This window comes from Camelina sativa, chromosome 18 (assembly GCF_030686135.1).
Source record: "Camelina sativa cultivar CO46 ecotype springtype chromosome 18, ASM3068613v1".
Taxonomy (NCBI): domain Eukaryota; kingdom Viridiplantae; phylum Streptophyta; class Magnoliopsida; order Brassicales; family Brassicaceae; genus Camelina; species Camelina sativa.
This window is the reverse complement of record NC_141897.1, coordinates 13,961,520-13,978,242: the sequence shown is the minus strand read 5'-3', so window position 1 is coordinate 13,978,242 and position 16,723 is coordinate 13,961,520. Positions and strand designations below refer to the sequence as shown.

Below are 16,723 nucleotides of genomic sequence, written 5' to 3'. Positions count from 1 at the left end.
GAATTGGTTCAAAGAAACATATTTGTGGACTTTTTACCAACCAAATTTTTGTGACGATCTGGACTGTTATATCTTCTCAACTACTAGTAAAACAGTTTTTGAGCCATACCAGTGTTTAGAGAATTTTTCAGAAAGTGTTGAGAACCACAATAACAAATATGTATATGCAGCTTAGTAAAAGCAGATTTGATAAGGTATATATTATATAAGAAACAAATATGTATATGTAGCTTAGTAAAAGCAGATTTGATTGAACAATGTGATTTAAGTGTGGTTTGTAAGAAAAAAAATAACATAATATGCATGGTAAGTACAAAACAAGCGGTGTGAAACAATTTTAGATGGTGGAAAAAACAGTATGTGGTACATGATTAAACTTTATAAGGTAAAAACACAATAAATATGTTTTTTTGTGGGGCATTAATATTTTTTATAAATTAAAATTGATTAATGATAATATTAATGATATTTTATCATATTTGTTAGTGTTATTTTAAAAATTAAAGTTAATTTAAATACTTATTAAAATAAATTATCTGGTGCTAATTATGTTAGTCATTGTTACATAAAAATGAAAATGTGGATATAATAATTATCAAAATTTAATTTAGATATATTATATTTGGATTGGCCAAAACTTGTCTTCTCCTATAGAATTATAGTGGGTGATATCAAGTTTTTTTATCTCTTACGATTTTTTTATAAGATGTTTTGAATTAAAACAAATATCATTAATATTAATATTAACCAACTAGAAGCTCGAGTGATAGTAGGATCAGCGTATCTTAATCTATATGGAGATGCGCTAATAACACAACAACATAAGCGCAAAGGTCATATAGATGTAGTTGCGGTAAATCTTAATTATCAAGAAGCAGGGTACATAACATCTAATGTGCTAAGCCATGTGGAGCATAGGAAGAGCACTTAATGTGTAAAAAAACATAATATGCATTAGTGTAAAATAAGTAGTAGTGTGAAGCAAAGTTTAGATGGTGAAAAAAAATAAGGTACATAACTTAATTTTTTCAAAAACACAATACACATATTGTTGAAATTAAAATTGATTAATGATATTATTATACAGTATATAATATTTTATAAATAATTTATAGAGATATTCTACTATATGTATCAGTGAACTTGTTTTAAAATTTAAATATAGTGTTAAAATTATGAAAATGAATATAATTATCTAGTGCTACTATTAATTAATCACTGTTCAGTATTAAAGAGTCATAAAATTAAATATAAACTGTATATTATGAATTACAGAGTTATGACTGCAAAACTATAAAAAAAAAATTACAAACTTTAAAGTTAATCTTTATAATATATAAAGACGTAAAATTGAACAATGTGGATATAATAATTATTAGAATTTAAATAATATTACTATATATGGGTTGGACACAACTTGTCTTCTCTTATCATGGATGATAACAAAAAAAATTTATCTCTTAAAAATTATGCATGTAATCTTATAAGAATATACTCAAACTAATATATCTATATATATATATATGTGTAAAAAAATAATATATACCATTGTAAATATCTTTTTTAAACATTAGAAAATTTAATAAATATTTGAATCAAGTCTCAAAGTAATAGTTACTATCTATAAGTACCTTATAAACTTTATAAAACTTTCTAAATTTTTAAAATTTAAATAATACTTTTAAAAGATAGATAGATGAAAAGGAAAATTTTGAAAAAAAATACAATAAAAGGGATATTTCTCAATATTTCTCTTTTGTTATTTAACCACAACATATTCGATGCGTTTATATGAGTATGACACAATACATATTCGATTCCTCATTTTTTCTATTACATTTTAATAATTATTAATTTATTATATCCATATTTTGAATTTTAATTAACAGATAATTAAAAAAGTACAACCACCATAACATTTAAAATTCTAAATTTTAATTAACAGATGATTACAAAAAAATACATTATATAATTGAATAGAAAGTTTAAATGTGGTAATAACTGTTTTTACTTTCACCCTACGTCGTATTTTTCATTGGCGGCCACACGTAAATACTGAAAATATAACTTGCATGTGGGTTCTATAGTTTTGTAACTTAGCGAAATCACGAACGTTGAAGATTGAGTAGATATTTTCTAGGATTTTCTAATACGCTATAATACTAAAAAAATTATACATTCCACCAATTATATGCATACTAAAAGTAAAAGTATCTTCTTCTGGAAATAAATGTCACGATCCACATCCAAAGGAGATTCGTGTCACCACCTTACTCTCCACGCGTCATCATCTTCCCCATCCTACATGCTAATAATAGAAACCAAACTTAAAACTTAGAAAGAAAATAAAAACGTACAACAAAAGAGCAAACAAGATTACGCCATGTGTCCTGCCATCTTTAAAACCAAAACCCTCGCGTTCAGTTACACGTAACTCCAAAGTCGCAGACTTATGTGTCTAACTTTAATCGCATCGCACCTTAAAGCCCCCACTCCTCGCTCTCCCATTGGTCCGTCACTCCCCCCTCGTACCGCGAGTCTCATGTCGGACCCAAACATCACGCCACGTCTCTACTCTTTCGTCCAATCACGTCGTTGCGCTGTTCATCGTTTGGTCTCGCACGTGGCAGAGTTTTCTCCGAACGTGTCGAACGTAACAGTATCGTTTCTTTATATACCAAACACCAACACGCTTCACCTTTCTCCAACAAAACCAAAAACTAAACTGGTTTGTTAGAATATATCTATATAAAAAGTATGAATTCTCGGGGAGGTTGTTGTATCGCGAGGTACGGTGGTGGTGGTGGTGGTGGTGGATATGATATGTCGAAGGTTGATCGGATTATGCTCCGGTACCGTCCGATTGCACCGAGACCTGATTCCGGTGGATCTCCGTCTTCACCGACGGATAAAAACGGATCGGCGTTAACTAACGTTTCGTCGAAGTCACGGAGAGGTAAGAGAAAATGTTCAAAGGAGAATAACACTAGCAGTAGCGGTAGCGGATCTGTTAACAGTAACGGTAACAGCAAAAGACGGAGAAACGAAGAGACGAAGAACGGATCTGGTGGTGTCGGTGGTGAGATCGTGACGCTGCCTCTTCTTCCGGACACTCCTGAGAAGAAAAACTTTTCTCCGTCGCAGACTAAGGCGGCGCCGGAGTTAGGTGCGGCGGCGTTGCGGCTGAGTTTTAATGACGGAGGTAACTCTATCAGACGTTATCAGACGGAGTTAACGACGGAGACGGTTGTGTACTCGTCGTTGCTGACGGTGGAGGGTGTAACGGAGAGATGGGTGGTGAAGGAGGGAGAGTATGCTGAGTTAGGGTGTACGGACGAGGAGAGGAGGATGAAACTAGAGAGAGACACGTGTCCGGGTTTTATATCTGACGGCTTAGGGAGAGTCATTTGGACGAACGGGTCGTACAAGGATTTGGTTGTTGGGAAAGATCAGGAGGAGAAGCAGTGTGGTAGTAAGATGAGTGTGTGGCTTGTGATGAAGGAGAAACCTTCGGTAACGTACCGTACGTTCACATGTAGGATGAGATTGCAGTACACGTGTCGTGATAAGGAGGTGAGTTCGATCACTTCGTTCTGTGATGTTTGGAGGATGAGTGACGGTGGCTTTGCGTGGCGGCTTGATGTTGATGCTGCACTGTGCCTCGGACGGTGAGGGGTTGGAAGAGTTTTTGGCCGTTGGATGTTAGATTGATGACATATTAGAGATCTTTGGAACTTACAAGTTTTAGGATTGTACATATTTCGCAGTTTTGTAGCTTTTGATATTTTGATTTTACTTTCGGTTTTGCAGTGTTTCTCTTTATTTTGGGGTTTGTATAAATTCTTGGTTACTCCACTTGGGTATGTTTCTTCTTTAATTGTCTCCTGCGTTGTAGGCTTATCGGAGTAGTACTTAGGTGAGGAGTGTCTCTGTTTAATCACACAATATGCATGCGTAATGAAAATAACAAACCAGCCCAACGGGCGGGTCTCTCCACCGTCATAAAAGATAACAGATCAATTGGCTCCTGCTTTATAGGCTTATCGGACTAGTACTTATGTGAATGTGAGTAGTCTATATATGTTCACTCACACAAAATGCATGCATTAAGAAATAACAATTTCGCCTGACGGGCGGCCTCTTCTTAGTTATCAATACAATATCACCATGTGCTTACAGCACACATGAGAAAAAATCTATAATCAATCAAATTATAACAATTAATACAACTCATTTTTTTTAACACATTAGAGAAAATCTGTAACCAATCAGATTATAACAATTAATACAACTCAACAATTAATACAACTCATTTTTTTTAACACATCAGAGAAAATCTGTAACCAATCAGATTATAACAATTAATACAACTCATATTTTTTTTGCCAAGGACACATTAATTTCTTCTTCTTTATATCGTCCAATTTTAGTATTGTATTTTTTTTTAGCCAAAAACGATAGTAGTAGCGGCGAAGGTCTTAGCGGATTCGTCGGGAAGATTAACTGAAGTATTTGTAGCTCCCATATCGGCTTCTCCACAAAGCCGCCACCTGCTTCCTGCTCCTAGAAAGGAAGAACTGTCGTAGATTCGGTGTAGGAATGGGGAATTAATCGGTTGTGGTGCTTCTAGGAGGGTTTACATAGAAATGAACCTCGTTTCCGACAAACTTCTTTTAAGTGTCGTTTGCAATTTTTTCTTCTTTTCTAATTGGATTTGTAATTTAGATTTTAATTGATTTGTAATTGGCAGCTCTCATATGATGTTGTTGTCGAATATTGCAAATTACAATATTGCAGTATTGCAAGTTAAATTTATAGAAGAAACAACAATAACGAGGGTGGGGAGGAAGGAGAAGAAGAACTGTAGAGATGCATGCGTTAATGTACATATCTCCTCTTCGATTATGGGTAAGTGAATCTTCAATCCTTTTTCTCCAGATTCAGATTGACTTTAATTGATTAGTGTAAAATTTTGATTTAATTCGAGGTAATGCTAACGAAGCAGCTTACCTAAATAATTTTTGCTTCTCCAGAATGTATTTGAAGTGGGGATAAATGATGAACCTTTGAGATTTGAGATTTGGTTTTTTAAATGACTTGCTTGATTTTCAAACTCTTTGTGTAATCTCGAATTCTCCAATCAAAATTTTCATTTAGTTCTTCATTTTTCAGATCTCAAGTGGGAATAAGAGATAATTACGGATAACAAATGAAATCTAAATTAATTTTCTTTTATTGTTGACTAGCCAACTTCTGGATTTTGTTTTTGTGGAGTTAGTTTTTTGTTGTTGCATATATGCCAGTGTGAGGTCAATGCATTTTTATAAGATTGAATTCCTTTTTTGCTACTCCTTGGGTCTGGATTTGGTTCGGCAGATGTTGAGTTTCTTTATACGGAACATTAATTTCTATTTGTTGCAGCAGTCTAATCTTCTGAACTTATTTTTCATCCACCGGCTTTGATTACAACAAGTGTATTTGGTGAAAGGATCTACTGGACTATCTTTACATATGGGGGAAGATACAAAGGGAACTGTATATCCGACAGCAAACAACACTTGTTTTCTTGAAAAGCCAACATAGGCTATGGCTGGAAAAAAGAGAAGGAGAATTATGGAGGTAAGGAAACACAAGAAGTTATGAAAGATGAGGATATGTCTGTACCAAATAAAATGGAGATTGATAATGAGATAAAAAAGATGATCAAAAAGTTGTGACAGAATATACAAAGTCAGAGGTTAAGACAAGTGGAGACAATGCTGAGAATGAAAAAGCTGTAACGGAAGATAAAGAGTAAGAGGTTAACTTGTGATTGTAGGCAAGACTTATCCTTTGGAAGAAGATATGTTATAGTTTTACAAATACTAAAAATGCAGACTAAAATACCAAAAGAGTAAAGAACACTTTTATCTTTGTTTGAAAAGTTTCACGATGGAGCAAGAATAATAAAGATGTTTCTTTGATGAAGAGATTGAACTAGGAACCCATAGGTCAAACTCTTTTCTTCATTTTTATTTACTCGTAGTTTTGATGTTACATCACGAACATTTTTATTTACTCGTAATTTTGATTAAGTATAACTTTGATGTGATTACGAATATGCGATAGAGGTGGATATTGAAATATTTTTTGGTTTGATTTGAGGCGAATTTTGTTTCAGGAAATTTCATTATGAAATTTCAGTATGGTTTTAGCTTTTTGGGATCTAGAGTTTTTTAATATATAAATATTATCTTTTTCGTTTAATGTTGACAAATTAGTTTTTTTTAAGGTAAAAAAAATTGAGAAATGATAATCAATCAATAGAGGGACTGACTTTTTATTTTGTTATTATTATAAAAAACATACAAAAATAATCTTAAAAATAATTAAAATAAAAACAAAATACAGAAACAATCCCGCGGCGAGCGCAGTTACTATTCTAGGTTAGATAATAGAGTGAACACTTCAATAGTTGGAACCATTTGTTACATCAAATTGGTATTGGATTGGACCTTTGGAACGAACCACATTTTATAACCGAAGGATATTATTTACCTTTCTATTTAGTGTTTTCTATAATGGATATTCACTCTTAGATGATTGGCTCCTCTACGTAACCATATTAGCAAACGAAATTGTTAATTCTAAGCCATAAGCGTAACGGTGTGGAAAAATTAAAAAGAGTATTAACAAGACAACTTTGACACTCAATTAATTAATATGTACATGTTGTGGCCTTGTGGGATGTTTACTCCTCAAACGTAACTGCGAATTGTAAAAATTAAACTACTATAAGCGATAAATAAATTTGTTGAGCCAACACACGACTCTTTATTTTTGAGCTAAAATAGTCTTGCAAAAGAATTGCAACCAACATGAAAAACAGACTTTTTCCAAAATGAAAAAGATGAAATTTTTTTTTCATGAACTAACAAAGAGAAATCACAAAAGAATCTGTAATTTCTACAATTTCGTTTTCTGATTTGCGTTATTGAAAATGATTAGTGATTAACTACAGTAAAATCATCACTAAAGCTAAGCCGAAGTTGTATGAATATAACCCAGAGTGAGTCATATATATAACTAAATTAAACAATATGTTATGATGGGAGTTAAAATGACTAAAAAATGTTGACCCATAAAATCGAAAAAATAAAGAATATTATATCTGTTGGTTCTCTACCTCTATAAATTTCTTACCAAACTTTACAAACCTATTCAAATGTATAAGTAAAAATAAAAGTTAAATCGAAAATATATATGTGTTCAAATAAATCGGTAAAGATATCCAAATAAATTTGGTAAGAATTGAGATTTTTTTTTTTTTGGTTCCTTTTGTTAATCAGGTATTTAAGGCAGTAAATGGTCAGTAATTTTGGATTACTCCCAAATATCCCGCATTTAAATTGATATAATTAAAAAATTCGAATTACTATGTTTTATTTAAAAAGTTTCCTCAAACAGCTCAACAATTCAAAATGTCGAACCATCCGCTCCTCCTCCTCCTCCTTCTCCAGTAGAGTCGAAGCTGTCTCCTTCAGCTTTCAATTCAACGATGAAGAGAACGACGACGTCACTACCCAAATCCTCAGAGAGCGGCGACGATTCTTCTTACTCTACACGAAGACCGTCTGCTTCAAGGAGACACCGGAGCTTGAGCCGTTTCTCTCACCGCATGCCGGATCCTGAAATCGAAGTGACTCCGATGAGAAAAGGGAAGTTTGTGAACACCGTGAGAGGTTCTGGATTCGGTGAAATTAGTCTCGATGATTTAGCTGTTGAGTTTTTTGAATCGTTTTCCGGTGAGAGCGAGATTAGTAGCGGAGAAAGAGGACGATCTGGTTTAAGAAAGTCCGGCGGCGGAGGCGGAGGAGAGGTGTCGAATTCGCAGAGGAGGGGACGGTCTGTTTCTAGGGTTGTTGGTTCTGGTGGTGGTTTACGGAGGTTGGATGCGGATACTGAAAGCTCGAGACGGCGGAGGTCGTTGTCTAGACAGCCGGCGAGTAATCGTGGGGGTTCAGGTAGGGTAGATCCGGTGAGCAGCAATTCGAGCCGGGGAAGGTCCGTTTCTAGACAACCGAGGGAGAGGAAGGTTAACGGCGACAACGGCGGTAGTTCAATTGGGGGAGTTAGTGATAACGCGAATTCGCGGCGGCGACGGTCGCTTTCTGTAGTTCGTCGCCGGATTGAGAATTCTGAGGTATAATAACACTTTTGTGATTGGCTTACTTTGTTTCTTCTTATTTCTATAGTTTTCTCTGGGCCCTTCGTGTGTGATTGTGATGTGATGCAATATCTATTAGGAACTTTTTACCTTTTTAGTTACAATTGGAAGATATAATTATCAAATCCATTAACGACTTTAGCTGTAATTATGAGATAACTTTGTAGCAACAGGACCATGATTGATTTGGTTTTAAGGTGGGGTTTTCATTTCTTACCCTTTCTGATTTTCATATCTTCACTTTAATTAAACAAATTTTATGAGTCCTAGAAACAGTTGCAATGAGATTGGCTAAATTGATCTTATGGCTTTACCATCTTGAATTAGTAGGATTAGCGTGTGAGCATTTTCATTGTTGTGTGCATTTGACTTGTTGATATGTATTGTGATTTGTTTGTTACATTTGCAGAGTGATGTAGATCAAGCTCAGTATTCAAGCAGTTCAAGGGATGTGAAGAGCTACATGGGTGGAAAGAGTCAAAACAGTGGGTCACAGAAATCTGCTTCTTCAGATAATAGACAAAGTCTCAGGAGGTCTTGTAGTCAAAATCCAATCAAATACCATGATGGCTACTCTGTAAGTCTAACTATACTCTGGTTTAACTTTTGAAATTTAGAAACTCTACCTTTGTTAATGTTAAACAGCGTTTTGCGATGAATGCTTCTTTGTAAAGGCTGAATTGCCTAAATTAATCTTTTGATGTATGTTACATGTATATATCTGGTCTAACTTCATATGCTGAACATATTATATGCTTTTTGTTCGGGATGGTGCAGAGCCATTCTTCTGCAGTCACAGATGATGAAGGAAAGGATTCCAGGTCAAGCAAGCATGAAACTGAGAGGATAATTCGAACAGTATATGCCCAAAATAAGGTTTGTGGGTGTTCACCCAACACTAATAATATTAATACATATATATTTTCTTTCCACTCTCTCCTTGAAACCAGTCCAGTCCTCTAAAAGGGCTGATCTTTCTGGATGATGCTTTAAACTGAGAGAATATGACTGAATATGAATTTAGAATGACTTATCACTAATTAGAGAAGATGACATTGAACATTGTTTTACTATTGTTAATTGATGTACTGCCTACTTCCCTTAGAAGCATACATTTCCTATCTTAATGAACAATGTTTATACAGGCAACACCAAAGAAAAGGTCATCTTTGGGGAACTCTGATTATGGTTCCCAGGAGAAACCCCATGAGGATCACCGTACAACTTCCACATTTAAGAAAGGTTATGCAACAAAACTGCAAGAGGTACAACTTCTTTGTGCATATGTTTGGTAGTTTATTCCATTAAGGAATTGGTGATCAAACATAGAACGCTTTGTTTTCCCTATGAATTGACAGTCTGAGGAGCGAAAACGGGATTTGCTGGCTGAGATTATGCTGGAGGAGCAGCGTGGTAGAGAGCTCTCTATGAACTTGAATGAATTACTCACAGAAAATAGTTCTGAAGCTGAGGAAAAGCCGTTGCGGACGCGAAAGGTGAGTATTACAACCCTCACAACAGCATAAAAAGATTAAAAAAATCTTCTTCCAGATTTTGATCTTTTCATAAAAAGATTAAAAAATCCTTTCTATATTTTTCTTACAGAGGAGCAAGGATCGGAGCAGGAGGACGTCCATGTGTTTGACAGATGAAGCAGAGCAATTCATCGACGAATTCATATTAAACATAGAAGACACAGACTTTTCATCGCTGGAGGATGAGAGGAGCGAAAGTAGTTCAAGTTTTGGGATGATAAAATCACAAAGCTCTCAAAGTACCACTGTTCTGAAGAGTGTACCTGTTGAAATGGATGGTGTCATGCTTCCTTGGTTGCAATGGGAAGCTCCAGACGACACTTCTGCAGCATTGGCATGCCTAAATAAGTCGCCACACACACCAAACACAAAAACTCTCGTCTGGGAGTCGGATCCAACTCAGGTAATACCTTACCGTACCACTAACGGGTCTAAAACTATCGCCGGTTAGAGATTCTGGTTTGTATATTCTCTGACATGATTATGTGCTGATAGGATGCATCAAGTGGGCAAGGAACGAGCATTGGTACCATAAGTAGCAGAGGAAGCTGGAGCCCATGTTACTCATCCACGAAGCCTGTGACTCCCATAAGAAGACTAAAGATCGATGTAGCTGAGTATCTGAAACGACCTAACAGCTCCGATATTCTAAATGAGACGTGGAAGCTAAGGCACAGAATAAGTTCGGGAAGCCTTGTGCTATGTAGCCGCTCATTGATCTAAGGCTTCGTGACCGCAAAAGCAGTTGTAGGTTTTTATTTTCTTAATCGTCCTGTGGACCACAACGGGTCAAAACATGTCTCTGTATAGTTAACTTTATGGTGTCTTTATTCAGTCAGGTCTGAGTCGCCCGACTAGTTAAGCAACGGCAAGTATGCACAGATTTATTACAATATTTTATTTTGAATCACAATTTCTATTTCCTATTCATATGCCTTGTCTGATTCTAATTAGTTCAATTATAACAAAAATAGTTGATCGATTTTATTTTAGTTTAGGAAAACAAAAAAAACTAGAACTTCAATATCATTGGCTCACAACTGCAAAAAAAATTCAGATATGTAGAGAAGGTGGCGACCCTGGCGGGTTAAGTCTTAGACACTCAGCCTCGCATACTTTTATGTTCTTTGAACAATACTTATACTTCCCTCTGCAGCAATGACAATTCTTGAATAAGCTAAAGCTGCAACGTTTTCGAGCGCAGGGTGATAGACGTACAACTATTTTGCTTGCCTCAAGATCCTCCTCCATGTTTTCACCTACAAAAAAAATAGTAATCATTTTGTTTTTAAATTAATGGTAAATCTGTTTTTGTTTAACGATAGTCTATGTGTATACATAACATACATTGATGAAGAACAAAAAATGAAAGTTAAATGGAGGACCGATCTATTCCAATTCAAACGCGTTTATTATGAAGTTAAACATTAATGGAACTTTCATGTTAATTGAAATTACAACAATGTGAAGTTAAATGGAGGACCAATCTATTCCAATTCAAACGAGTTTATTATATAATTCGAATTAGAGCCCACAAGAAAATACAAACCCGAACCCAATAAAATGTCATGTAACTAGGGTTCTTAGCAAGATGAAATTAATATATATAGTCATGTAATGTGAACTTTGAGAGTTGTCATTCTTCATCCTTATAAAATATGGGTGATTTATTCAAATGTTATCCAAATTAGGTAATATTACCATAATCCAAAAAAAAAAAAATATTTTTTTTTTGATAACTCAGGAGTGATCCTAAAGGCTTCCTAAGCCCAAAGACTAATCTCTTGGGGCCGAAGGAAACCATATTAAAATTCGAACCTTCGTGGCTAATGCTACTCGAACCCAGGTGGTGGGACTTTTCTCCCTTTACCACTGGACCAAGGCGGCTAGAATATTTCGGGTATTTTCAAAATACCCAGCGTGCCCTTGTTTTATGTTACCGGAAAAAACGTTATTACAAAAAAGTCATTGCCACGTCATACCTCATGTCAGAAATCGCTGACGTGTAACCATAACTCAGTTGTAACGTGTTACAGATGAATGTTGTGGTTGAGTTATAGGTATGTTGCGGATGAGTTATGGAAAAAAACATTTGAGTAAGAGCGGACGGCTGACTTATAGCATAACTCAACCAAGCGTTACGATTGACTTATTAAAATCTGGTTGAGTTATGCTATAACTCAACCGTCCTTACGGCTGACTTATTAAAATCTCGTTGAGTTATGCTCTAACTCAGCCTTCCTTACGGCTGAGTTTTCACCCGATGGTTGAGTTGTCAAAAGTTTGGCTGAGTTATCACTACGACACGACTGAATTACCATTTTCCGACTGGTTGAGTTATGAAAAACGGCTGACTTATGAGCAACTGTTACGGTTGAGTTATCGTACAACTCAACCGTAATAGGCTGATTTATCGTACAACTCAACCATTTGACGGTTGACTTATTAACAAAAAATTAATTACTAGAATGTTATTCAGTTACGGCTGACTTATTAAACGATACGGCTGAATTTGGCAGCAATATTTTTGCTTTTTAATTATTGTAATGTATTTTTAATTACTGTAATGTTTTTCATGTTGTGCCTGAGTTTTATATAGGCTGAGTTATTAATTGTTTGATGGCTGACTTGCCACGTCGGACGCAACATCCATGTCAGCATTCCATGTCATCTTTTTTTTTCTCCGGAAATACGAAACGTCGTTCGACTCATGTTCTTCAACTGGTAAATAAGTGAACTATTTACCTTCTTCTTCACCTTGTTCTTTTACTTCTTCTTCATTTTTCTTCTTCATTTTTCTTCTTCACCTAGTTCTTTCTACTTCTTCTTCACCTTCTTCTTCACCTTGTTCTTCTACTTCTTCTTCACCTTGTTCTTCATTTTCTTTCATGGATCCAGTTCCGGTTTTAGTTGTTTCCGATAATTGGGTAAAGACACAAATATATGTATTTAACACCGACGATAGAGGGTGTATAGTTGTGCAGATAGATGGAGGCACAACACACGACAAGCTTGTGAAGCTTGTGAAACTAGTGGAGCTAGAGGAAGTATGATTCGGCCAAGCAATGACTCGAAAGTAGAATCTACATATGAAGTGTACGGTGGGGGATTTGAAGGCACTTGTTTTGATTATGGTAAGATCGTTGACAAAGAAAACCAAGAAGAAGAAGAAGCTGTCGAAGTAGCATTTGACGAATAAGAAGACGATGAATTTTCAACCCGATTTAATGTTTTCGATGACTCTGATATATCAGCAAGTAAGGATTTATAAATCACTATAACTCAGCCATTTACTTTCATATTGTTTCTTGTGATAACTCAGCCATAAAACATTATAACTCAGTCGTAACATGACTCGACGAGACCTTTCGTTTTCCTGTAAATATTATAACTCAGCCGTCAAGTCATATATATCATTCATTTACTTTCAAAGTGTTTCTTGTGATAACTCAGCCATAACTCATTATAACTCAGCCGTCACATAACCTTTCGTTTTCCTGTAAATATTATAACTCAGCCGTAAAGTCATATATATCATCCATTTACTTTCAGATTGTTTCTTGTGATAACTCAGCCATAACTTACTATAACTTAGCCGTCACATGACCTTCCGTTTTCCCGTAATGATTATAACTCAGCCGTAAAGCGATATTTTGGCGGAAAACCATCAGTTAACCTAATAATAGACATATTTCCATTCTAAATTTAAATTTTGAGTTATAACAATTTTAATATTCAATTGTTGGAGAAATACTTTTAGAAAAATAAAATCATAAATTCGAATAATAATTATTTAATTATTTGCAATAATATCTTTTGATAAAAATCTCACTTTATGAATTTATTATGCGTGTGAATTTGAGCAGGCACAGAATTAGTGATTTTTCGCGCTTCCCTAACAACACTTTTTGTGACATTTGAGAGACGTTTTAATACTTATTAGGAATCTGACAGAACAAAAGACCCAGGAAAGAAAGAAGAATACGTTTTCATATTATTGAGAAGACCCTAAACGATAACTCAGCCGTCATAAACTATAACTCAGTCAACCCTCAAATTAGAATGATTAAATAACCGACCAAACTGAACCAAATCGGAAACTATTTTTTTTATTATTTTCGGTTAATTACGGTTATATTCGGCTTTCTATCGGTTATATTAAGTTAATCCACCTAATTTGGATAACATTTGGATTATTTATGGTTATATATTCATCTAACCGACCCATAACCGGAAATAACCGAAAAGTAATTTCAAAAATTTTTAAATTTTCAAATGGTTATCATATTAGTATATCCAAATTACCACCTTAAACCAAACACAATATAACCAAAACCAAACTGTTATATTAAAACTCATAATGTTGGAAATATGAACCTCAAACCCTAACTCTAACCCCTAAATGTCATGTTTTGAATGTTTTACACATTTTGATCAGACTGTGTAAAAATCAATCTTTGTCTATAATTATTACTTTCTATTGCTTATGATGATTGTAATATTCATTTTTTTCATTCTATATTTTAATTTTGAGTTATAATAATTCTAATTTACAAATATTTCATAAGTCAGCCGTTATGTCGATAAATCAGCTATATCAGTCAATTGTTTGAGAAATACTTTTATTAAAAAACAAAATTAAAAATTCAAATTCAAATTTTGAATTTCTTTTAAATAAAAAATCGCTAAAATCTCATTTATTACGCGTGTGGTTCTTAACAATAGACATAATTATTGTTTGCGTCTCCCCAACAACACTTTTTGTATTCTCGAGAAGGTATATAATAAATTAATATATCTGTTGCATAACTCAGCTATAACTTTACCATAACTCAGCCAACCCTCAAATTAGAATGACTAAACAACCAACCAAATTTTTTTTCCAATTTGGTATTTTTGAATTGGTATGTTTGGTTAATTTTGGTTATATTCGGCTTACTTTCGGTTATATTAGGATAATCTACTTAATTACAATATATTTTGAGTTATTTATGGTTATATATTATTCTAACCGACCCATAACCGGAAATAACCAAAAAAAAATTTGATTTTTTTAAAAAATATTCAAATGGTAATAATATTAGTATATCCATATTACCACCTTAAACCAAACACATTAAAACACATTAAAACACATTAGAACCAAAACCAAAAAAAAATAATGTTACTCATCTAAACCCTACATCTCAAACCCTAAATTCCAACCCTACCCCTAACCCCTAAACGTCATGTGTTATATGTTTAACACATTCGGGTGAGAATGTGTAAAATTCAATCTTTCTCTATAATTATTACTTTTTATTGGTTATAATAATTGTAATATTCATATTTCAATTGTACATTTAAATATTAAGTTATAATAATATAAATTTACAAAGATTTCATAAGTCAGCTGTGTAAGTCAATAACTCAGTCATCACTTAGTCACTTTGTCGGAATTTTTTTTATTTTTTATTCAAATTTTAAATTATTTTGTATAATATATTGTGAAAAAAACTAACTTTATAAAATTATTACGCGTGTGGATCTGAGCAGACACATAATTATTGTTTAGGTTTCTCCAACAACACTTTTTATATATTTATTACGCGAAAGACCAAACGAAGCGGTACCAAATACATAACTCAGTCGTACGAAATACATAACTTAGTCGTACGAAATACATAACTCAGCCATAACATATATGTTTATTTAATATTTATCAATATTATCATATGGCCTCAATTCAATGTGTATCATATGGCCTCAATTCATAGAGATATGTATCATATGGCCTCAATTCAATATTATATAGAAAGATGGCAATTTGTATAAGCTGTGTTTCTTAATTAATTTATAGTCTTATACATACTCTATACAGGCACAACTAGCATGATGATGATATATGGAGGCAATTTAGGATCCCTACCGTAAAAAGTTAAACTAATGTTGTATAGGCACACAACTAATAGTCTTTTTTTTTTTGACAATTGGCACACAACTTTTATTACCAAAGGCAGATCAAGCGACTCAGCAACTTTCTCAAGAGCTAAACATCTAATATCTCCAAGTTCTTGTCTACAAGTGGGACACCGGTTATGCACCCTCACTTTACAAGTCGAGCACAACGTGTGTCCATTATGACACTGCAACAACAACAACAAGAAAGAGACATACTTTTAGATCAAGAACTTCCAATTTAGCTCAATAGTATATGATACAAGCAACATTAATGCTCTGGATTCCAAAATGATAATACACAAGCGTATTCAAATTAGAAAAACGCAGAACACATAAAAAGCTAAAACGTTTCATAAGCTCCAAAGCAAAGGTACACAAGCCACAAGAAGAGAGCAACAACACTCAAAACAGGAATCAATTGTGAAGGAAAAATCAATTATCCGATCCAGAAACCAAAACAACCAAAAAGAGTAAAAGTAAATTAACCTGATGGATAGGAGGGTACATAGAATAGGTACAGACAGGGCACTCAAGAAGCTCATAGACGCTAGTAGCCGGAGCAGTAGCAGTCGGGCCAACAATATTGGTAACAACGGCGGCAACGGCGGCGTGAGTCTTGGTAGAAGAAAACTGGTAACTTTGGTGACCATTACATTCTGATGGATCTCATTCTGATTTGGGGATGACAAACTACGATTTGGTAAGACAAAATAGACAAGGATTCTATGAAGAAAAAAATGTGAGACTAACCTTATCAGGATATTGCTTTGAAAGTTCTATCAATTTAAGCCTACCAGCCTTCCCTTGCGCACGACCTAAATAGTTTGCTAAATACTTCCTCTTTGATACAGGCAAAGGCTGAACATCAGGTTGTCCATTTTTGGTCATAGCATCGTCGACGTTTCCTGGTATGATTATATCTTTCCATGTATTAAAGGCAGTTGTGTCTTTCTTGTCAGTCCGGTCAGCCTGCATCCACAATAATTGAAACTCTAAGAACCTAGCTCAAAGATTACATAAGCAGGCATATAGACAATTCAAT

At 34.3% G+C, this 16,723-nt stretch overlaps 4 protein-coding genes across 4 annotated transcripts; 3 read left to right on the top strand and 1 right to left on the bottom strand.

Annotated features, from left to right (window-relative positions):
• The first annotated feature begins 2,445 nt into the window (after positions 1–2,445).
• On the top strand, positions 2,446–3,855 carry LOC147922894 (uncharacterized). The gene has a single exon (XM_087497612.1). It carries the CDS (start codon positions 2,758–2,760, stop codon positions 3,670–3,672), a length of 915 nt encoding a protein of 304 aa, XP_087353738.1. The 5' UTR covers positions 2,446–2,757; the 3' UTR covers positions 3,673–3,855.
• Positions 2,453–3,855, top strand: LOC104761028 (uncharacterized). Its single transcript, XM_010484046.3, has one exon. The coding sequence runs from the start codon at positions 2,453–2,455 to the stop codon at positions 2,735–2,737; it is 285 nt and encodes a 94-aa protein (XP_010482348.2). The 3' UTR covers positions 2,738–3,855.
• Positions 3,856–7,400: 3,545 nt separating this feature from the next.
• LOC104761027 (uncharacterized) lies at positions 7,401–10,671 on the top strand. The gene is made up of 7 exons (XM_087497543.1): positions 7,401–8,182; positions 8,616–8,783; positions 8,984–9,082; positions 9,352–9,471; positions 9,565–9,702; positions 9,812–10,144; positions 10,237–10,671. Exons 1-7 carry the CDS (start codon positions 7,538–7,540, stop codon positions 10,462–10,464), a joined length of 1,731 nt encoding a protein of 576 aa, XP_087353669.1. The 5' UTR covers positions 7,401–7,537; the 3' UTR covers positions 10,465–10,671.
• Positions 10,672–10,794: 123 nt separating this feature from the next.
• LOC147922893 (EMBRYO SURROUNDING FACTOR 1-like protein 11) lies at positions 10,795–10,992 on the bottom strand. Its single transcript, XM_087497828.1, has one exon. The coding sequence runs from the start codon at positions 10,990–10,992 to the stop codon at positions 10,795–10,797; it is 198 nt and encodes a 65-aa protein (XP_087353954.1).
• Between the last annotated feature and the right edge of the window lie 5,731 nt (positions 10,993–16,723).